The sequence below is a fragment of the Cryptotermes secundus genome, unplaced genomic scaffold (genome assembly GCF_002891405.2).
Source record: "Cryptotermes secundus unplaced genomic scaffold, Csec_1.0 scaffold156, whole genome shotgun sequence".
NCBI lineage: Eukaryota > Metazoa > Arthropoda > Insecta > Blattodea > Kalotermitidae > Cryptotermes > Cryptotermes secundus.
Genome location: NW_019727089.1, coordinates 37581 through 62510, shown reverse-complemented (window position 1 = coordinate 62510; position 24930 = coordinate 37581). Strand labels below are relative to the sequence as shown.

Here is a 24930-nt window from a genome sequence, read left to right as displayed (position 1 = left end):
ACACAATATCCTATACCTGCTCTAACCTTGCTCCTGCTCCCCAGACCCCTCCCCCCTCTCCCACTCCACTGATTTCCCATGTAGACCTGTCCCTTCCTTTCCTGCTCTCATATAGCTGAGTTTGTTTCCGACATGAGTCTGCTTCCACCTGCTCTCACCGTTTCTTCGCTTGCAGATTTTATTTTCCTTCTACCCTGAAGATGGAGGCGATACGTTCCTCCGAAAGGTCGATTAACACCACATCTACACAGAGCCACATCCCAGAAGACTACTAACTTCATAGTCACTGCGCTGAAAACCTCAAATATTACACAGTAGGAAAAGGGTTCTATGTGACCAGTTGCTAGGTTATGCAATGGTTCTTACAACAGAACTGTGTTTACTGTGGTCAATGCCACGGCTGTATAATGAGATTCTAAGAATAACCAAGGCAGTTACAAAGTTCATCTGAGGGTAGTTACAAGAAATAGTAGTGGCGGAAGCATGCAAACAGAGTGAATTGGAACCAGCAGTACAGAACAGTACAGGTGGTTGGCCTGTGAGGATTTAACATGTGATTTAAAGACTGTATTTATGTATAATATTTGGAGTGTGTGATTCAAGGAGACTGTTAAGAGCTCCTGGGTTACAAACCCACGAAGACTAGTGCAGATAGACTGAAGAGCTTAGTGTGGAGTGATTGTACATTGTGTAAAGCAGCAATAGTGTAATAATCAATTGTAGTTATAACCTGTAGGTGAAAATAAATAAATAAATAAATCCAATCACCAATCCAAACCTGTGTCTTAATCACCCAAACATGTGAGAATATAATACACACCCAATGAACAATTTTTTTCATAACCTCAAGACTTATTCTGTCCTTCATGCAAATATCTGTATTTAGAGAGTTTTACAATCTCTCTCTGCTTGTCCATCTACCTACTGGCAATTCCCCTAAGCCAAAATATGCAACATATATTTTCTTCTCCAAAAACAGCCTCAGTAAAATCAATGCTCTCAATTTCCATAATTTGACAAAAATAGATTTATTATGTTTTCTGTTACCGAATTATTCCATAAAGAAAAAATATATCCAGAGCACAGTTCAGAAAAATTACTAGTGGTTTGTGTTTTAAAAGTTCAATTTAAAATCACTGGCTTCACAGCTGTAGCTGAACTGTGGTAGGAAAAATGAAAAGAGAAAACAAATGTTCCTTTTCGTGAATGTATTCAAAGAAAATTATGAAACTTCACATTCTAAATTCAGTATTAGCTCCTGACATTGTGATCCAATGTATAGCTCATCTATGGAAAAGTCAGTACTCCACAAGCATCAAAACATACTTTTTTGTTCAAAGTGAGTTTTTATTGGATTATGATTTTCATACTGTTATTTGACTTGAATACTGGTATGGGTGATCATCTAAAAATGCATGTAATTCTTACATTTCCCTTGTAAGACATTTCTTTCCATTGTAAAACAAATAAAGTGCATCTCCTCTATGAACCAGGGGTATATTATACCTCTTGTAGGCAACCTTATGGATGAAAAGTCCTGTATAGGTACAGTATGTCCAAATTTCCCCACAGACATATGAATACCAGATGTATGTTCAAAATAAAATTCAGTAAATTTGAATGATATATTGGTCTACGTCACTAACTCATGATGACACACCCTCGTTCCCATAGAACAAGGGTCACCAAACTACGGCCCGCGGGCCACATCCGGCCTGCGACGTGATTTTATCCGGCCCGCAAAAGAATTGTTCAGAAATGCGCCAATTGAACTAATTTTCTAATGAGTACTGGTGAATGTGATTCTGAGCTTATTGACCTGACATATTATACTGCAGTTCGATGGCTTAGCTGTGGAAAGGTTCTTTCGCGCTTCTTTCAGCTCAGGAATGAAATTGATATATTTCTTACCGAGACAACCATCACGAACCACTTTTATCAGATACCAAGTGGCTTTGGAAATTAGCATTTTTTGCTGATCTGGTGAACCATATGAACAATTTGAATTTAAAGTTGCAGGGTGAAAATAACTTAGTCTGTGATTTATTTGCACTTATCAAGGCATTCAGAGCAAAGTTGATACTTCTGGAAAGCCAAGTGAAAAATTGTAACTTTGTTCATATGCTATACTGTGCAGAGTTGCATAAAAAGGGTGAAGCAGAATTTCCTTCCTCGTTTGCAAATTTAGTCATTTCAGATTTGAAACAACAATTTCGGAATCGATTTGCTGATTTGGATTCCAGTGCTCAGGAAATTAGATTGTTTCAAAATCCGTTTGACTGTGATGCTGCAGATGTCAAATTCAAATGGAAATTGTTGAACTTCAGGAAAATTATCATATTAAAGACAAATACAAGGAAGGAAATTTTATCGAATTTTATAAATTTCTGAACTCTGAGCAATTTCCAAATTTAAAGAAATTTGCTTGTAAATTTATCTCCATTTTTGGGACGACAGACATATCTATGTGAACAAACTTTTTTCCCAGATGAAGTACATCAAGTCGAAATACAGGGCAAATTTATCTGATGAACATTTAAAGTCGCTACTTGTGATTAGCGTTTCAAAATTTGAACCTCAATTTAATCAGATTTTAAGAATGGAAAAAGAGTTCCATCATTCACATTAATTGTTTTATTATAATTTGTGAAGAAAATATGAGCATTTGCAGCTACTGTCTGTTATCATTAATATATGATAATTTATTCTCACGTACATTGTATTTAGTTTACGAAATTCTGTGCTTTCAATAAAACTCATATACCTAGAGTTATTAATTTCTCATTTTATCTGGCCCGTTGAAAGTGCTGAATTACCTAATGTGGCCCGCGGTTCAAAAAGTTTGGAGACCCTGGCCATAGAAGATTGAACATAACAACATGGACCTATAATGTTGCATTCCAGCACAGGAAGTCCAGACTTCGAACATCATGCTGACAAATTTTTAAAGATTATAATATTTTAACATTGGCTGAGCTATACATACTTGAAGTGATATGTTTTATTAAAAAATATAAAGACTTTATGGCAAAAAATTTGGACATCCATAATTACAATATATGAAGAAAATTAAATTTACATTTAAAATATTGCAATACAGTTCTTTTTTTTTAAAAAAAGCGTTATAAATATGGGAATCACCTTGTATAAGAAGGTCCCTGAGCAGATAAAATTAAAGAAAAATGTTAACTCTTTTAAGAGGGAATTAAAATCCTTTCTGTTGAAACATTCCATTTATTCCATTCATGAATTTATGTACTTTAATTCTTAAGTGAGTGTGTTATGGTTTTATGAGAAATATCTTGTCCTCAATCTATAAAAAAAATTTGGGATGCAGGGTTTCTTTTGGTTATTGAACTGTTGCAAGTTGGATGATGTATTGTATGATTGTGATGTGTATGAAATCTGTAGGTAGTTAGTTTTATAGTATAGTTGACTTATGTACGATATTTATGTTACATTAATATGTAGTTACTGGCTTGTTCTATATCTGGAGGTTGTATCACCAAATATGGATCCTTGGAACAAATAAATTGACTGATTGCTTGATTGACTTGTGGTACTTTTGCACAAAGATACAGTACATAGTTGTGCAATTATTAACCATCCATTATTGTACACTGCTGTACATAGGTCACATGTATAGGTTAATTTGTAAATTATATTAATCTCTCTATATGTATAAGAAGAAAGTTCTGTCCCAAAATTTTTGTAAAATCGATCTTGTCATTCATAATAACCTTCATCCAAAAGCTGTTGCAGTGTAAGATTCAGCGCTCTTTCTTCACTTCTGGGAGGTTATAGTTTAAATCTCAACCAAAGACCTGCTCTACCTAGCTAAGAGTTTCTGCAATACTTTTTTCAATCCATCTAATCAAATGCTGGGATAATTCCTTGAAAAATTTATATTCATGATTGTGGTCCTACCATTTATAATGAAATAAATAAATAAATAAATAAGTAAATAAATATATACATAACTTCTACAGCTGATACATCATCATTAAGAAAATGAAGAAAGAAACATTCATTCTTAAACAGTGTAATATTCAAACAATACTACAGAAAACTGTTCAGCAGAAAGCAAACCCTTAAAAATTATTAATTCACTAAATATGGAAACCAAACATCCCCATCAAGTAGAGAGTGCTTCTGCTTCCTGTTCAAAGAGCTAGGGTTCGAATTTCAGCACAAAGACTGCATACCCTGGTTAAGATTTTTCATAATTTTTCTCAACTGCTTCAGGTAAATTCGGGGATAATACCTCCATAATATATAATTCTATTCACATCCTCTCCAACTCATGATCCATTAATCACCATATCACTTGACTCTATAATCTGCACTGCAAAATAAATAAATGGAACTAAATTGAACTGTAGGAAGAGAGAACACTGTACTGGTCTCCAGGGGTGGTTCTTCCTTAAGGGCTGATGGGTCTGAGCCCCACTCAAATTTCACTACAATTTCATAACTTTATGTTATCAAATGATTTATATTTATAATATTTTAATTTGAACTTTAGATGTACCTGGTAACGATTTCGTGGGGAATTGGACAAGTTTAAATGAAGCATGGGGCTGGGATCTCCAAGCCCAGCTGGAGCCACTTTACAGGAATCGACCTACTGCGGTAGAACTGATACAATGTGTTAAAATGTAGAGGGGACGTCACGTGTAAAACATTCACCATTGTGCTTAGGCTGACTAGCCCCTTAGACATGGAACAGGTTACAAGATGCACTCCATTGTATCATTCAGGCTAGAGTTCAGATAGCTGCACTCCCCTAGTAACATTGACTTCTCAAAGCAATGAAACTTTTATGAGGCGCACCACTCTCTGAAAGACTTTACTTGCCGAGATGGGGGTGAGAAGCATTTCAGAATTGAATGGTCAGTCTTACCATTTTTCCGTCATGAAAAGAAGAAAGTGGTTGGTTATTTACAATAAGTTTATCAAAGTGAATTCATATTAGGCCTGTTAGCCTGTATTTAAATCAAGTGTCATTGTGAACCTTAATTTTTCTTTATATATTATATTGTGTACCAGATTGTGTTATACTGTGGATAATAAAATGAATAAAATTGACGCGCTTTTATTTTATGGCTTCATCATCATCATCATCATCATCAGTAATCTGTCAGACGACAGGTCCACAGTCTCTTCCAAAACAATTCCTCCACTTATTGCGATCTAGAGCTTTCTCTTTCAAATGACAGTATCNACATTTCGAAACTTTCCAGGTGTTTCTGATCTACTGCCCTAAGTGTCCATGTTTCAGCCCCATACAGAGCTATGCTCCAAATGTAGCATTTCACTAGTTTCTTCCTCAAATTTAAGTCCAATTTGCTGGTAAAAAGATTCTTCTTCTTGCTAAATGCAGCTTTTACCATGGCAATCCTGGATTTAATTTCACTAGTACACCTTCCATCATCTGTTAACAAGCTACCCAACAATGCTATTTCAGTCTCCCAATATGATGCTGTTTGTGTCACCTCTTCCATCTTCCTGAAGAATTACTTCAATTGTGTCATACACTTTTTCCACTTCATCATCTTCATAATCTGATGTTGGCATGTACACTTGCATAATCAGTATATCTACCGGTTCCGCCTTTAACTTCAGAGCAATAATTCTGTCATTACAAACAATCTTCTTAACAACACTCCTCACTATTATGGCTTATTTGGTTATATATGCAAAATTAATCGAATTTTGATTTCCACGAATTAAATATAGTGACTAGCCCCACCACATAAGAAAGCTATGAGCCGCCACTGCTGGTTTCAGATATTAAGAAAGTGGTCTCCATAAACAGTTCATATTCTCTGACATAACCAGTAACTTTCATTAGAAAGTAATGTAAAGGTATTTCAGCATGCAGAGGCAGAATTTCTGACACACAAGTAAACAATTAAAGTACTGAGAACAGAATATTGTGGCATGTCATTCCATCACACGACAATATTCTGTTTATAAGTGTAACAATGAAAACCAGTATCATAGTAAGTTCAGGCATATCGTAACAAGTTTGTTATAGGATTGTTATTTCTCCTTGCTCACACAAATAGATGCTGGTAAAAGTTAAAAGAAAACGACCTAATTAATGACATACTATTATGTAAAAAATGCTGAAAACGTGATTTTGACTTTCCTTTAGCATAAAATAATCCTTCATAAGAATGTAATGATAAACCAAAGTAGCCTCTAAGAGGGTGTCAACATCAACCATCTATACTGCATAAAAAATTTGTAAATTCTGGACCTGCTGCTGGATATAAAGAAGTAAACAGAAATAATCTAACTCTGGAGATTAAATATTTTGAAGTTAAGGGGTGGGGAAGAACTTTTGAAAATTTCAGCCAGAATATGCTAGCAAAAGTGCAGAAGTACTATCTGTATCTTCAAAAAAAAAATAAAGGGCAAAAAGCAGGATTCCATCTCATGTACAAGTAAATATTAGAAACAATGTTGATTTACTACAGCAAGCATATGAAGACAGATACCAGTGAAATGTCCAACCTGAACAGAAGAAAGACTCTCATTAGTTATATATATGAAATTGTTTTCTTTAAATTACGAACAATGTTAGGTATGAAGATGTAAACATTCATTTTGAGTCAGAGTGTGCAATCCTTTACAGTGAGCTCATGTCTACTTGAGACTACACTTTTTATTATGATTTTCTCTTATAATGTTGAAAAGCATCCAGATACAAGGGCTGACAATTGCCCAACTCAGCTACTATTTAAAACTTCTCATGATGCCAGTATAACACTAATTCAAAGATTCTAAATTATCTACTTAAATTCTATCTTCAAGTGTCGGACAGTTTATGGGAGCATATTATTTTAATCAGATCCTATCTTTAGTCAGACAAGTGAATTTTGCATCATGACTACAATATGCCTTCTAATGGAGTACTTTTTCAGAACAGACTTCTAGCCAGTAACAAATATCACAGTTAGAACATCCAGCACACTCGCCTGACTTGGTTGATGTCTTTCTTATGCTCCTGAAAATGAACACTTCCTTCAAAATGTCTCATTTTAAATCACTTGAAAATATTCACAACATCCTGATACTATAGAAAGGACTTTCAGATAATTATCTCCAGCAAAGTTTCCAGGCATCACAGTGGTGGAATATTAAGTGAGAATGTGAGTACTCTGATGGTGACATGCACGCACGCACGCACGCGCGCGCGCGCGCGCACACACACACACACACACACTAAAAGTCAGTGAAAATGTTTTTTTTTACAAAATCAGTTGGGTTATTTGTCAGACCACATGTACTAGTCATATATTTTGTATGTTAAAATAAAATATTTCAAAATAACTTTAATTCTGTAACCATATATCTGAAAATTTAATTTATGCTTTCAAAGGTTAATCCATATTTAAGATACTTCAGAAACAGTATTACCAACTGCGCTTTCTACAAGAAGTTCTAAATATGTATCCTCTATATTCCAACCAAATAGACTGTTTGGTCCAATTTCATGTAACATTTTAAATTACAATACACTATAGGGGCCTTCAGCATGTGGTTGCATTTCAATCCTTGGAGGTGTGTGAAGAGGGAAAGCAGTATACAGATCTTCAGAAACGTTGGAGGTGTCCTAACATACAAGGTCACATTATTTGAATGTATGTTATTGTGCCTGGGTACATCACTATACCATTTGCATCTCATTTCTTGCAAAGAAGATGCTGAATTGCCACTGTGATACACCAAACTTAAAACATTATGTTGCAAAACTATTTTCCACCATGTCATAAATTTCAGTTTTGTTATAATATTGAGAAGTGTTATTGCCTGGTCAAAAACATAAAAAGTTCATGTTAACATAAGTCCAGCAAACTTTACTTCTGACATACAGTCACATAATGGTAAATGGCTGGACTAAGCAAAATCAATGAATGGAGAGATGTAATATTAGCTATGCTATAACTATAACTAACTAGATTCCTGTGGCAACAGTGTCATTTGTAGTAAACTGAAAAGCAACTTGTTCATACAGAATTCCACTCCAGCACATTTCTCTCAAGTAGTAAGAAAGGATCTGCATGACATGTAGCCCTTACAGTATGAGAGAATGTATTCATTTGCATGGCTAGCCCACTTATCAAACCTACATCCAATTAACTTTCATGTCAAAAAGCCTTGTTCATGCAACTGAAATGAATTACCATGTGTAAAGGACACTCCAATGTATCTGTACCACAATCACAACTACCTCTAGAATTTTCAAACACGTGGAGCAATCATTAAACTGCATAGAAGGATGTTTTCTTCAATTTAAATATGCAATAGCCTTTAGAATGTCGATGTTACTGTTACTCATAAATCCCTGATTTGCTGAGTTTGCCAAACACTTATATTCTCCTTAGTCAGCACTGCAAGAACCCTAAATCCAGCATATAAGTAAGCTTCTACTCAGCTATATCTCAGCATAAAAGGCTTTGGGACACTTACTTACATGAACAATTTTTACTTGTCTTTAAGGAATCCTCCCTCTTAATGCTTCCACAATATTATGAAACAGTCTGTATGTATGGGATTTGAAGTTCTCACAATGGGGATTAGGAAGAGTTCTATCTCATGGGATATAACACCATGCACGTCCAATGAAAGTCAACCAGTGTTTTGGAGGAACATGTCACCTCCCATCTTCCAGAAGCCAAGGAAGAGACCAGCATTAAGCAGGCAGCAAGCAATTAGTCCTTAATTAAATTTCTCTACAGAATTTGGCATAGTTGCAATATCTCTGGCACAGCAATGGCTGATTCTCCCTGGTTTAATGAATTTCTATTAATAATGTTATCATCATAATAAAGTTATCATGTTATCATGGCCTTAATGAATTTCCTATAGCATGGTTTCTGAAACTGTGGATCACAACCTACTCCCAGGGTCACAAGCTACTCTAATGGGAGACACCAAGTTCTCAAAGAATTACTGAAAATATATCTGTATCCATGCACAGTTCTAGCAAGTCAGTACAGCAAACCCTTGTTATAATGAACCCAGATATAACAGATAAATTTGTGTATAGTTGTGAATTTTTAGGGATGTTGAGGCACTAAGATTTTGTAGTTAAAAAAAAACATGATATAAAAAAGAACCATAATACAAAAATCTTTATGTAATCACACCATGTGTTCTTAGGTTTATTGCATGGACTGGCTATGTATCCTACAGTGTATGTCCATGAATACCTCTTCGCTTGGTTACAGCAGACATCTGCAACAACTACCCTGTCTCTTTTTAGTCCGTTATAATGAGAGTTTACTGTAATGCATTTTTGTATATTGTAGCTGCAGTTGGCAGAGCCAGGCAGAGGTAAATGTGTTGGATTTCTCTCACAATGATCAACAGCTTTAATTATGAGGGGGGGGGGAAGAAGGATGTGTAAATTTATGTATTCTTTGGGGGGGGATGATATATTAGAGTTTGAGCAGCTCTGTCCAACAGACATCAATAAAGCATACAAATCTGTCAAGCTCAGAAGAGCAGTCATGGTGATTATAACACAGTCTTGTATAAGAAGTGATGGCAACTCAAATAATAGTGACTATTTCATATCTCAGACAGACTTGTTGGCCCTTATCCAAGTGTCAGCACTTGATGGTGGCTCATGAATTCTATGGAACAGTGCCATCCTTGGCATGTTGAATGTTATTCAGCTGGTTAAGAGTTGCCTGCTGTACAAATTGACTTCAATGCCTTCACAAGAGCCTACCAATGGACCTTTAAGCAAGTTCAGGTCAGCACACATCCTCAAAATCCATTTCTCAAAAATCCATTGTACTATTATCCTCCCATCTAAGCCTACTTCTTCCAAGCAATCTCTTCTTTTCAGGTTTTCCCAGTGAAATGTTATAAATGTTTCTTTTTCCCCCATGTGTGTTGTATAGAACACTTATCTGATCCTTAAAAATTTAGTCACCCTGACAATATTCTGCATAGTACACAGAAAGTGCTTCACTGTGTCACAGTTTCTCATACAATTACAGTAAAACTCCATATAAGCAGAATGGGGCATGCTGGTTATATCACTCTGCAGGTTGTATGAGATAAAAAAAATCCAAGTTTCATGCAATTTTCATCATTTTCCAGTGTTTTGCATATTTCCATTTTATATTTCAAAGTAAAAACACTGTTGTTTTTCTTTCAATTTGGTGCTTGCATGGATATACTGCAACACAATCAGAGTCAAATGGCCTCTACTGTAATGACAGACCATTGTAATTTTAATGCTACTACCATGACAGAGCACCATGGACAATGCTGCTAGTGGGGGTATGGAGAACTACCCTGTGGCAGGAGAATATATGGGCACTGTAACCTTGTTTTTGAAATAAATTTATAATTGTAAATTTTCTTTGAAACTGTTGCTGGTTACTATATTACGTGGGGCAATCCAAAAGTTTCCGAAAATTGAATTTTGCACGCGAATGTTTATGAGTACATCGAAATACCGCTACATGTCTCCTCACACATCCTTCTTGAATCAGTGTGGCAAGCGGCGTCAAGTTGAGTGGTTGGGTTTATTGTTGGTGAACGTATTTCTATTGTTGTGTTTCTGTGAGTTTGCAGTTTTGTGATGGCTGACCTGAGAGAGCAGCGTGTCTGCATAAAGTTTTGTTTCAAACTTGTGAAAACCGCTGCAGAAACGCACCAAATGTTGAAGCAAGCTTTTTGTGAAAACAGTTTAGGCCAGACACAAACTTACGACTGGTATAAGCGTTTCAAAAATGGCCGAACATTGACTGATGATGACGATCGTTCGGGACAGCCGTCAACGGGCAAAACACCAGAAAATGTCGCATAAGTTAGAGATCTGATTCTGCAAGATCGTAGACTGACCATCCAAGACCTCTGTAACACCTTGGGACTAAGTTATGGTACATGTCAACGAATTTTGTCAGAGGAACTGAACATGAGGATTGCGGCAAAGTTTGTGCCACGACTGCTGCAAAATGAACAGAAGCAGCATCGCTTGGAAGTCTGCAGGGAACTTCAGCAACAGCTTCAAGAGGATCCAAACTTTCTTTCGAAGGTTGTCACTGGTGACGAAAGTTGGGTTTATGGCTACGACCCTGAAAGCAAGCAGCAATCGTCGCAATGGAAGAGCCCTTCTTCACCTCGGCCAAAAAAAGCTTGACAAGTCAAGAGCAACATTAAGTACATGTTGATCTGTTTTTTTTTTATATTGACAGGATTGTTCATAAGGAGTTCGTCCTTCCTGGTCAGACAGTCAATAAAAAGTTCTATCGCAATGTTTTAAGGCGTTTGAGGGAGAACATGAGGAGAAAACGTCCAGGGAAGTGGCGCACGAATGACTGGGTATGCCACCATGACAACGCATGACCGCATACGGCTTACATTGTGCAGGAATTTTTGGCTAAAAACAAGATGGCAGTTGTTCCCCACCCACCGTACTCTCCAGACTTAGCTCCATGTGACTTCTTTCTCTTCCCCAAGATGAAAATCAAGTTGAAGGGGCGAATATTTGATATAGTTGAGGAAATTCAAGCGGAAACGCAGACGGTACTAAACAGCCTAACAAAGAAAGACTTCCAGGATACATTTGAAAAGTGGCAGAAACGCTGGGAGCGGTGTATGCGCCCCCAAGGGGGCTACTTTGAAGGTGATGGTGCAGAATAAGATCTAGGTAAGATGTAATAGTTTTTATTAATATATTTCGGGAACTTTTGGATTGCACCACGTATATTTAAATGTAGCATGAAATGGCGAAGAATGGCGAGCAATCCTGAGGAAGGCCAGGGCTCACAAAGGGCTGTCATGCCAGTGATGATGATGATGATGATGATCATGATGATCATATTGTATTTAAGCATCCTGTTGCACTCTACACTTCTATATGTATAATATAAGTACCATGGTATGTGCAACATATTATACATATTGAAGTGTTGCTGGTTGCTGAGAACTCCAGATGCTTGGACATAAAATACTGTACTCTGGTTGTATGAGTATGAGGGGCAAGCCATAAAACTGGCCCTAGAACTGTGAGCTTCATTGGTCTATTGTGCTTTACTCTGGTTGTAAATCCATAATTTGTAACATTAGCAAATATTTCACATTTTACAGGCAATGTATACTTTCATATAAAGTTCAAAAGTAGAATGGCCAGGGTTCAATCCCAGGTGAGATCATGTGGGATTTGTGATGGATGAAGTGGTACTGGGGCAGGATTTCTCAAAGTACTTCAGATTCCCTATCAAGTCTCATTCCACAAAATGCTCCACACTTGTTAATCATTCTATCATCAATGCTATAATCTTCATACTGATAGCATCATTAAATAACTTTTAAAAGAAATAAAATAACAACAAATAAAAATAAAAATAAAATAACAAATAAATTAGTGCCAGAAATGGGAGAGTACATAACAGTACATCCTGTCATTAGTTCTTAGCTGTGGACACTACAAACAGAATGACTATGGCAACACCATAAACTGAGAAATATCTTTGAAAAATGTTTAAAATATTTCTTTTCTTGGCACATCTAAAAATAACGACTTTGTCAAGGACATGAGAGTAACAGCAGGTGTGTATGTTTGAAACATGTGCTGGCATACATAGTTTCATTCACTTTAATACAATGGGGTACCCAAAAGAAACCGAACTAATTTTTTTGTGGGCAGAGCTTTTGTAGTCCCACGTTTTGCTGCTATGAGCGCATAGAGCTAACATTTCTGAGTCGATAATCCGACTACCGTTGCTTCAGAAGGTAAGTACTAGTTTCGGCAGAGTTTATAGTGACAACTGCTTTGTGTGATCGTCGTTTTTGCAATGGCTGATTTTCGTGAACACCGTGTGGCGGTGAAATTCTGCTTTTTGCTCAGGAAAAGTGGAACAGAAACTCTTGAAATGTTAAAAACGGCATACAAGGACAATGCTATGGGGAAAACTCAAGTGTTTGAGTGGTTTTCCGTTTCAAAAATGGTGAAATGTCAATTGATGACAAACCTCGTTCTGGTCGTCCTTCCACGGCCCGAACACATGAAAATGTTGAAAAAATTCGTGAAATCATCAAGGAAGATTGACGACGGACCACTGAAGAAATTGTGGAGCTGTCGGGAGTGACTTGGAACTCAGTTCAGCGAATTTAACAGAAGATTTGGGAATGAAAAGGGTGGCTGCGAAATTCGTGCCATGACTGCTGACTGCTGAACAAAAACAAGGTCACGTGGAAGCATGCTGTGCTTTGAAAGAAGAGTCCCGAAATGATCAAAACTTTTTTCAAAAATTATCACCGGTGACGAACCCTGGTGCTATGCTTACGACCCTGAATCAAAGCAACAATCAAGCCAGTGGAAGACTTCAAGTTCGCCTTGCCCCAAGAAAGCTCGTCAGGTGAAATCAAACATGAAAACAATGCTGATTTGTTTTTTCGATGTGAGAGGAGTCATCCATTCAGAGTTTGTTCCGCAGGGTCAGATAGTTAACCAGGCTTGCTACTTGGAAGTTTTGAAAAGGTTGCGCAACAGTTTGCGGCGGAAGCAGCCAGATTTGTGGCAGTCGGGTGACTGGTTTTTCCATCATGACAATGCCCCTGCTCACACAGCCCTGTCTGTACAACAATTCTTGACCAAAAATGGTATGACCCCTGTTCCTCACCCTCCAGACTCACCCGACCTTGCCCCGTGCGACTTTTTTTTTTGTTTCCTCGAATGAAAAGAGACATGAAAGGAAAGCGTTTTGCTGATGTTGCTGAGGAGAAGAAAAAACGACAGAGGCGCTGTCAAGCATCTCAAAAGATGAATTTAGACAATGATTTGAAAAATGGAATAAAAGACTAGACAAGTGTATTAGTGTAAGTGGAGAGTACTTTGAAGGGGATTGAAGGTTTGTGTTTAAAATTTGAATAAATAAGTTTAAAAAAAAATAAGTTCAGTTTCTTTTGGGTACCCCCTCGTATAGGCTGCTAGGGTCACTGCCAACTCAGTTCATGTAGTACTGATAACACTATGAAATTAAAAGGCACAAGATTAGTGTTGCATCCAATAATATAATGTTCATGTCAAATTTAATGAAAATTGGTCAACTGGTTAAAAAGTGAAAGGCAGTTCATACAGACAGCATGGTAATCACGCAAGCTTAATTTTCTTCCTTAAACTTGACTAAGAATGTAACCTTAATGATGCATATGACTTATAATTATATAGAGAACTTCTTTAACAGACATTCCGCTCTTCCTTAATGATCACATTCCTGATTAATGTGTCAGGAAACTTTCTAGTTTGAATCTCAGCCAGGATGCACTTAACCCAGGTACTTTTGTACGTTTCATGCCTCCCCATATACCTTCTGAGACAGTATTTCAAACAGGCAGCAATTGCTCCGTCCTGCATCTTTCATAATTCAGTATCAATACTCATCCATCGTGTCTTGTCTACCTCTACTGTCCAATATCTCAGCATCTGACACAGTGTTTTAAATAAATTAAAAGGAATTCTCATTACCAGCTTTCAAGAAAAGGATAAAATTAAATAAAGGCATTTATTAGAAGACAAATTATTTACTTTGTTAAGCCCTGAAGGAATGACAGGAAATGTTTCATTTCTATAGAAAGTGATTACTGACACTTTATAAGCACTGGTCTGTACTGTAAGAGAACCATACTTGAGCTTATGAAGTATCTGAAAGTTAAACATATAGATCCTGCTAGTACAGAAAAGAAAGTCAGAAAGGAGGATGGTTCAGCCATTTCAAGAAACTACCTTTCGTTTGACATTTCACATGCAAACACTGAGGATTTACTGTTAAATGCATTATTTAAAAGATACTGCAGATAATTAAGACGTATTTTTTACCTGGAAGTCAGCAGATTGTGGAATTACAAGCCCGTCCCTGAGCCACTGAATAGTTGGCTGTGGTTTTCCAGAAACCTGAGTTCTAAACTGGGCTGGGCTTCCCTCAGATACAATAACATCATTCATTGGACTCAGACTGGGTGTCACTTCTTGTGTGTCTGGAGCTATGAAATCACAAATATATAGCATCAGCAGTGTGGAACACTAACACAGTCATAAATAATATAGTTAAGATTAAAAAACTACATTACATATTCAGAAGCAATGTCAGAGAGAGAGTTTTTGAAATGACAAAATTTATGACTGCTGATTACATAATATACTGAAATGGAGTGGGAAAACTGTTGTCCCTTGCACATTCCCATGTCATGCTTGTGGATGCCAATTAACACTTATTGATTCTTGGGAGTTCTGTTGAATCACTAGCTTTCTCAAGGTACACTGGGTCTTGCTTGGGTGGGTAGGCAAAGGGAACACTATGGTGCTTAACCAACTCCTTTGATGAATATAGTCACTATTTATTGCTTTCCTGTTACTGGCACACACTGACAAATCACCATAAACAATCTTAAATTTTCTTAAAAGCAGCATTTGTAATTGAAATCTTAAGGCAGAATTCACATCTGTCTGCTCTGAAGAGTTAAACCTGACTACTTTAAGGAGATGAGGTGCTTACATCCATCTTTTCTAAAAACTTGTAACAGATTGATTTTTGAAAGTCAATCATTCTGACACTTTGAAGACAGACTGCCTTTGTTCACAGAAGCTGACCTCTGATTGGTTTACATTTTAAAATTGAGGTGCTCTTTAATTTTTATACTGACCAATCAATTATTTGCCTTAGTACTACTGGCTATCAAGTTGCTACCACATTATGAACAGCTCATAGTCCATATATGCTCTGGTGTCCACAGCTTGAAACACATGTTCTTAACACCAGCATATCAAAAGTTTTTCTGCCATGCCATAAAGTAAAAATTCCAAGAAAATCACTTTATTTCTGGCAGCTAATATGTGTTAATTGTACTCCTCTGATCTTACTTAATAATTTTGCGAATTGGACGAGGTGGCTATGGCGCTTTTACTCATACAAATTTCCAATAAATATTAATTATATTCAACACTGTTAATTCTTTTTATATTTTAGGTTTCTGTGTTAACTCAAGATCTGTATCCTCTGTGAGTACAAATTAACATATATACACCAACTGGCTTCTGTATTGACTAACATCATAGGCACTGCTAATAGGGTAGTCAAAGTAATGTTACAACCTTGTAAGCATATTATAATAATAAGGGTAAAAATAATTCTGTTCCTTACCAAGCACACGCAAATCAGCAGAGAGGGTTACATCTCCTGCAGGGTTTGCTGCAATGCACTTATAGACTCCTTCATCCTCTGGGAAAGCCTCAGATATACGCAGGGTATACACATCACCGTCTTTCTGCATTTGGAAGTATTTTGATGGTTTTATCACCTTGTCTCCTTTTAACCATTTAATATCTGGAACTGAAACAGAAATACTTAACAGTGCTTGTAAGCAACCGAAATCATGAAATGCATATTCATAGTATAGCTTCTTGTATACATCCTTTATATGTCCTATGCACATGTGTATCTAAGTTCTTAATATTGTAGCAAGTACAGCCATTGCTATGCAATAAGTGAATAAAAAATGGTGTTAGGCAACCTGTTTCTAGGCAACAGATCAGTGAATGTGCCACTACAACAATAGAGTTACTGCTGGAAATGTTTTCTACTCGGTCCATGCAGAATGATTATAAAGAAGAGAACTGGGGCAACTAGTTCAGTTAAGCTCTGTAAGAAAGCCTGAGAAGATGGTGCTGTAAGTTAGTTGAGCATCGGCAGTCAAGTTCTGTAGTGGTCAGTTGAAGGACAGCCTGTGGAGAGAAGACTAGGAGGTTGGTGTGAAGTGGCCACCAGCCTGAGACCCAGTCAGTTCAATTGAGTTCTCCAAGGGAGGCTGAGAGGATGATGCTATAAATTAGTTGCGAGTTGAATGTCCTGCTGTGAAGAAGAGAGTGTGGCTGTGAAAAGAAGACTTAATGTGTGGTGTAGTTATGGTGAGACTTTCATAATTACTGTGCTAANCTGCATCCGTTCTGCGGTGGTATGACTCACGGCAAATTGCAGCCGCGGCGCGCACTTGATTGTACGCACTGTATAACATATACCTCATTTATAGAGACCCTTACATCATGAGATATTGTATTGGCCTACAATGGACATATACAGGCCAGCAATTTTATTAATTAAAAATCAAGATATTTCCACCACAGCCCATAAATGACAATTCACTTTGGGATTATAAAATATCAAAATAATGTGTGTGTGTGTGTGTGTGTGTGCGTGTGCATGTATGTCTGTGTAGGTTGCCAAAATAAAATAAAAATGACATTAATTTATTTACATGGAAGAACTAAATCAAGTTCATCTGCAGTTAATGTATGCTCAATACACAAGTTACTTGGTCTGTAAAATCTGAATATGGGTGACAACAGAGCTGATGTTTCCTCCCTCACCTGAGGATGGAAACAGATCCAATTTCTCTAGTTTTTAGAATAAAGGATGATAGATACAGTTCAAAAACCCAGTAATTCTGAAACACTGCATTGCTTACTGAATCCATACTTGGTGTTATGTATTACAATTTTGTACAATGAGCTTCTACTAAAAGAATTATCCAATTCAGTTTGAATTCATTCACAGAGTGATTTTGGAGATAAAATATACAGTGGAACCTCGCTTAACGAGCACCTCTCATAGCAAGTAATTCGCACAACGAGCAAAACAAATTGTAAAAAAATGACTTGTTTAACGAGCGACGTTTCGCATAACGAGTAACAAGAGGGGAAGTCCCGGATTGTGCACTTGCTATATCAGTCTGTGTTTAGCACTCATTCCGCTAGCTCTTAGTGTTGCTTGTGATCACACATTTTTCCAAAGTTGTGTTCAGACATATTATTTGTGATTTTTTTGTGCAAAGTATAATAACCCTTGCAAAAATGTCACCGAAGAAAAAGCCGCAAAAAGAAAGCCATAAGAGAATAAAAATACCGTAGAAATGAAACGTAAAATCACTGAAAAGAGAGAACAGGGTGTGAGCGTGGCTGATCTAGCATGCACTGGTCTACATCAACGATTTGCACTATCCTCAAGAAGGAGGAGGAGGAGGTAACAGCAAAGCAACAATCTTCTGGCACAATAAGAGAAATGCTGAAAGCATGGGAAACTGTTGCATCGTACTTTGAGAAGCATCACCGTAATAAGGCAGTGGCTATGTGCGCTACAAATTTATTTAATGATAATGCTATGTTGCATTTTCACCAAATTTTGAAGTGTTGGCAAAAACAAATGTCTCTAGACAGCTTTCTAGTAAAAAAGAATTAGATATGTATTATAAATAATAAACTAATTATTTCGATTTTTTTTTCTGCAAATCAAATTCGCATTCCAGGTTGGTTCATTCCGCATAGAAGAAAAGATGAAGATGATTCACGCTCCTTAACAATGTATATATATTTTCTTTGAATAAAAGTTATACACAAAATTTTTTGAGTATTTTTTTTCGGCATGGAACGCATTATCGTATTTTACATTAATTTATATGGGAAAAATTGTTTCGCTTAATGAGTGTTTTGCATTACGAGTAAGATTCTGGAACGAGTTATGCTCGTTAAGTGAGGTTCCACTGTATGTGCAGATGGGCAGAAAGATTTTATCCACATTGTAAGAAATGCATATAAGAACTGGACTAATGATAGATGACAACAAATAAAATCCAATAAACTGTATGAATTAGTCTACTCACCTGGCCTGCCAGAAATCTTGCACCTGAAAGCAACTGCTTGGCCTTCCCTTATTACTTGTCCTTTGAGAGGCTCGACAACACTTGGAGCCTGTTCAGTGCCAGGTGTGATTGGTTTAGAAGGCTGTGCCTTGCTTGGTGTAGATGACGGCTGTTGCACCAAGCACTGAGCATCACAACGAGCTTCACCTGCACTGTTGATTGCAACACACTCATATTTTCCAGAATCCTCTGGGAATGCCTCAATAATGAGCAAAGTGTAAGTGTTATCTTCTTCAAGGGTCTTGTAACGAATGTCAGATGTTATCTTCTTCCCATTCTATAAGAGAGAATCACAGAGCCATATTACACTTCAAATGGAACACTAATCTTTATGGTAAGAACTGCAACATAGAACATATTAATTTCTATACACAGAAAGCTTATTTGAGAGCCTTCTGGAAATCATTCCACCACTCTTCTTAAGGAGACCGATTTCTTAGTTCAACTCTATGTGTACATGTCTGGACCTACAGTGCAACAAAATAGACTCTATCCCACCCCCAACACCTACCCAGATTACAGCAGGTACAGGAAATAGTCCCTGTTGTAATGCATCCATTCCTTGCACCTCTACAAAAAGAGATTCATGTACTGTTTTTGAAGTAGAGCAAATTTCAAATATGAAGCCTGAAACTTTAAACAGTGGTCACTTGTGCAAGGTTTGTAAGGGTTTTTCAAAGGGAATGATCATGCCTAGCACTGACTTCATCCAGTTTCTCTATAGTGAGTACTCAGCATTTTGATTCAGTTCTCTTCTGTCCAGTAATGATCCTATAACACTGTATCCCTCCTGTAAATTAACTAACACCATGGAGCCAAGTTCTACATGAGAAGCCACCAATCAATCAGCTACTCAAGAATTTCACAACATTTACAGAACCTGACATTTCATCACTGTGTCCACAAGAGACTGCCACTGGTTCCTATCCTGAGCCAGATGAATCTAGCTCATACCATACCATACCATCCTATTTCTTTAAGATCCACTTTAATACTAACCTCTCACCTATCTCTAGGTCTTCCTTTACTCTCTTTCCAGACAGGCCAAAAATTTGTGGCAGGTTTGCAGATAACCTCTCCGTATCATCTTTACTGTATTAATAATATTGGGGTATTCTTAAATAAATTAAAAATAAATAATCCATGAACAGGGCTATCACTGCTCCAGTCCTTATATTCATGCAGTTGTAATTCTGCTTACAATTAGAAGAGTATGCAGCACTCTTCTACAGCAATATAAACCTAGACTTTTGCTTCTAAAACTGAATGTCTTCTATAGATCTATTTCTAAAAAAAATTAAAAGAAATAAAAAAAAACTTAAAGGCCACACTACTTTTACTTGTGGATGGAACCTAGAATATTTAATTTTAACTCATGTTGCCTGTTGTCCACTTCTTTTACATTTTTCTTTTATAACTGAGATTTTATCATGGAAATGATTCCAAACATCATGGACCTTCATTTATATATACTTGGTTTGGTAACAGATGATCCACAATTAGTGACAAAAAATACATAAGTGTTTACAAGGCATATCATGTCCTTGACATCCTGACGCTTAAGAAAATCATAAAACGCAGTACAAAAGATGCATACCTAGATCCCTCGTCTATAATCCAGATTTTAAATAACAAATACATACTCATCAGTTACTGAATTATGATATATTCTAAACAATTTTTCATTTCTAAAGAGATAACCTGGGCTCACACACAAGTCAGTGCTTTAGGTAAATGTTATATTGAACTGAAACCAATAACTTATACAGATGAAGAAATGTCTGATTGAAATGGACAGAAAGCATAACAAACACTATTTGCTTTGAAGGAAGGATAAACATGTTTTTATTATACTTGTCTAGAAAAAAATGAACAAATGTTTTAAAAATAAAACCATTTTGGTATGAAAAAAAATATATTGTGACATATTTGCACTATGCAGGGCACCCCCTCCCCCACCAGCGGTGACATAACACCTTCAGTGCATTGCTGTTGCTACTGTAATAGGCCAGTCAACACCCAGCCCCCTCGCGTGGTGATGTGACCAAGGGATGCCGCGGTTGCTATACAGCAGTAAACAACTCCTGACAGCGTTGCTAGGCTGTCGGTAAACACGATGGTACTAAACAGTGGTACCTATTACGTAACTGTTTTCTGTGTTGTCCATGATGGGGCTAAATAAGGAGCAGCGAACACTATTCAGCAGTTAGTTACAAGTTAGTCAGTTAGACGCCGACTTGAAAGCCTGGTAAGAAGAGATGGCCGCAGAAACAAGAGCCATCCGAGCAGAGACGAGAGCCATCGAAGCAAGGATGGCTGCCATGAGAGAGAAAAGGTTGAAAGCCAATATGAATGCCTGGCAGATAGAGGAAAAGACAATAGCCTGCCGAGAAATGACGGAGGCGTGTCAAGAAGAAGAAAAGCCGGCCTCAGTGGACAGGAAACCTGAGGCGGCAGAACGAGAGGTACCTGTAGAAGACGCCAAAGTAATGACGGTTGGAGAACCGAAGAAGAAGTAAAGGCGTAGGGACCGAAACAAGCGACAAATGAAGAATTCGACATGGGAAAATCATGGACCCCAGAAGAAGTTGGCCATAGAACGCACAGGGACGAGCCTCCGTGTGGAAGTGGCACGGCAGGAGAAAACCAGCAGGAAGGTGTCCTGCCATGCAACAGTGGCATGGCGTTGGAGGAACATCTTCAGGACATCTTGGACCCGAGGAGATTATGTGTCCCGGATGAAGTTGGCTGCCACCTGCAGAAAGTTATCCGATCGCGCAACAGTGGCACAATGTTGGAGAAATGACTTCAAGAAGGAAACTACCCAGGGAACCTTCGGATGCCGGAGAAAGGAACTGGCCATCGACAATTGTCTACACCGTCTCTGCAAGCAGCCTTATGATGAGTCTCAACCACTGCGGGGTGCCCGTAGCAGCGTAGGGAAATCAGCAGTAGGCACTGTTGCACCACAGTCTCGTACCAGCAAGTGGCGGGAAGAACAGAAGGAACGACGACTTCAGCAAGTGCACACAACACTTCAAGTGCTGTTACGTCGACATAAGGAACTTTCGAAGAAAGTAATGATCAAGAATTGGACCTTGTGGAAGGGTCAGCCCCTTCCAAAGTGGAAAAAGAAACAACAGATTGAGGAGGAACCGATAACATAGAAGTACCCGTCTCCCAAGGAAAAGTGAATGTGGAATGGATGAATGTGATACAACTGGATCTTCTGGCAAGCTAGCAGGAAACCGCTCGAGACGAGCTGGTCTTAAGAGGGGAGCGGTTGTAATGGATGAAGAATAGTAGCTGCAAGAAGAGTAGCCGAAACAACAGGAGACACAGCAAGTACAGCAATGGGAAGAGAAAGGAACAGGGATGCACTGTTAGGCTGTTCGAGACAAACAACCTTTAGAAGGGAGCAGTGTGACATATTTGCGCTATGCAGGACACCCCCTCCCTCGCCAGCGGTGATGTAACACCTTCGGTGCATTGCCGTTGCTACGGTAATAGGCCAGTCAACACCCCCCCACCCCATGGTGACATGACCAAGGGATGCCGCAGTTGCTATGCAGCAGTAAACAACTCCTGACAGCATTGCTAGGCTGTCGGTAAACATGACGGTACTAAACAGCGGTACCTATTACGTAACTCTTTTCTGTGTTGTCCATAATGGGCAGCGAACACTACTCAGCAGTTAGTTACAAGTTAGTCAGTTAGTCAGCAGTGAGCAGTTAGAAGTGAGTGAGTGATCAGCAGCCGTCAAAAACAGCTGAAATGTAGCCGTCGCCGGAGAGAGTTGAATTGGAACAGTCGCCGAGTTCAGTTGTAGTGGAAAGGAGAATACCGGAACGTGTGATTAGAAGTGATAGTGTGAGAAGCAGATGCTTGGCTCACAAGAGAAATAATTGGGAGTGTGTGATACAGTGACACTTGTATAGCTCCTGTATCGTACTGTGAATAGGTGTAGACTACTGAAGACAGTGTGAAGAGATTTGTGTGTAGGGTTTGTAAATTGTGGAAACCCGTAACAGTGTGATAATTAATTGTAGCCGAGACTTGTTGGTTGTTAAATAAACGAACTAACAATCTGAATGGCATCTTCAGTGGCAAAACATGTTACAATATATAAAATTAAATAATATAAATAAAATTAATATACGTGTAGAAGAACCCATTTACAAGTCTATTTCCTCTCATGAAAGATATTTAAACTACTTGACCCCGAATACTGCCTAATAAGTCTGACGTATATTAAAAAGCTTCATACATTTCCTATGAAAAAGATTACTATACAAGAAGAGCCATTTTAGCATTAGAAGAGTAACATTTTATTCAATTAACCCCTTAGGCCCTTTCAATGGTTAGCATTCAGAATTATTGCATACATTATGTGAATAGGTTAAAAGAATTGTGTATATGAGCACTACCTATAAGCTGTCAAAACATATTAATGAAGCAGCTAATGGGGAACATTTTATTATTGTTGCATAATGGTTCAATCTTGCAAATAAAATTGATAATTTTTCATTATAGAATGGAAATAAAGGTGAAACTTTAAATCCTACCCTTAGAGTTAACACAATTCACTTACATGGCTGGTATGAGGGGTTAACATGTCTTTTCAAGAGTAAATCTTTTTCCTAAAGTGACCTGATTATTACAAATATCATCCATTTATAAGATACAGTTACAGATGATCCAGTTTCTGCTGCTTATCTCTCACATACTCGTGATGCTGAGTGGAACTCAATGGTCCTTATATGATGTAGTTCCAAGTAATGAAATGTACTTACTTGAGGTGTATGTTAGACAGTATTAAGTGAAACATTTAAGTATACTGTGAGAGATGGATAATTCTTCAATGAGAAGACAATGTATATACCTATAATTTAACATCTCACCTTTCATTAAATAAGTAATTAAGATTTCAGTTGTATTTTAAATTCAACTTCTAAGACTGGAACATAGGCCTATAATGAATAGTTTTACTTATGGCTAAAATGAATGTCATGTGCTTCTAGAACTTGCCCCTTCAGTATGATTTGACTAATAAGAAGTTTGGAGTGCCTGGTACAATGCAAAACTTCTTAAGTGTTACACTACCCAGGGTGTCCCAGGAGGAATATTCAGTATTCTGGGAGGTCATAGTATTGGTCATTCTAAGCAAAGAAGTGTACGTAAGAAAGAATGGATGGATTTCAAGTGGCCGTTACACCGTGAATGGAAGAGGTGTAGAGCGGGGGCGCCGACCATTGGGTTGGCAGGAGAATGCAGTTTCAGTTGGTAACATGGAGTTGTCAGATGCACAGCATGCACTCATCGTAGATACGTTTTTGAAAAACAGAGAGTCTGTGATCGCCACTCAATGAGCCTTCCGCACTCATTTCGAGCTCAGACGTTGCGATAGGATCCATACTCAGAACACAATTTTGCGGTGGATGGCTTCATTTTGTGACACAGGTTCAACCTTAAAGAAGAAATCACCTGGACAGCCAAGGAGCACTCATATGCCTGCAAATGTGGTAGCAGTAAGGCAGTCAGTTGTCCAGTCACCTCAATGATCAGCTCACAAACATGCTGCTGCTCTGAAATTATCTGACACTATGGTAAGATGCATTTTGCATTTAGACCTTAAATTTCACCCCTACAAAATGGCAATTGTGGAAGAACTTCATGCAGGAGACTGGGAGAATCGTGTTAACAGTTGCGAGCATGCCCCCTACCGCCGTTCTGCTGACCAGTGATGAAGCCCATTTCCACCTATCTGGCTGTGTAAATAAACAGAATTTCCAGTATTGGGCTGGAACCAATCCTAAAGAACTGTACGAGAGACCTCTTCACAGTGAAAGAGTGACTGTTTGGTGTGCTGTAGCAGAATTTGGTGTTTGGGGGCCTTACTTTCTTGAGGACAGCCATGCAGTAACTGTTACAAGTGCTCGTTAGTTGAAATGTTACAAAATTCCTAGAGCCAAGGCTGAACGAGCTTGCTGTTGATGCTGAGGACATTTGGTTTCAACAAGACGGGGCCACTGCTCACACTGCACGACTAACAATGGATCTCTTGAGTGGGCTCTTTCTGTGGCACATCATCTCGCATTATGGTGACATTCCTTGGCCCACACATTCACCCGATCTTGCATCCTGCGACTTCTTCCTTTGGGGCCATTTGAAGGCAGAAGTTTATAAACATCGACCACATACACT

The 24930-nt window shown here is 37.9% G+C and overlaps 1 protein-coding gene across 11 annotated transcripts in view; it reads right to left on the bottom strand.

Annotated features, from left to right (window-relative positions):
• Positions 1 to 24930, bottom strand: part of LOC111864305 (titin) — a gene marked incomplete at its 5' end in the record, with an annotated part of 253509 nt that overhangs the window by 195932 nt on the left and 32647 nt on the right. For all 11 annotated transcript variants that reach the window (XM_023851449.2, XM_023851450.2, XM_033751371.1 and 8 more), the window contains 3 exon segments: positions 14855 to 15018; positions 16176 to 16364; positions 18688 to 19003. In XM_023851449.2, the coding sequence (XP_023707217.2) occupies positions 14855 to 15018; positions 16176 to 16364; positions 18688 to 19003 (669 nt within the window).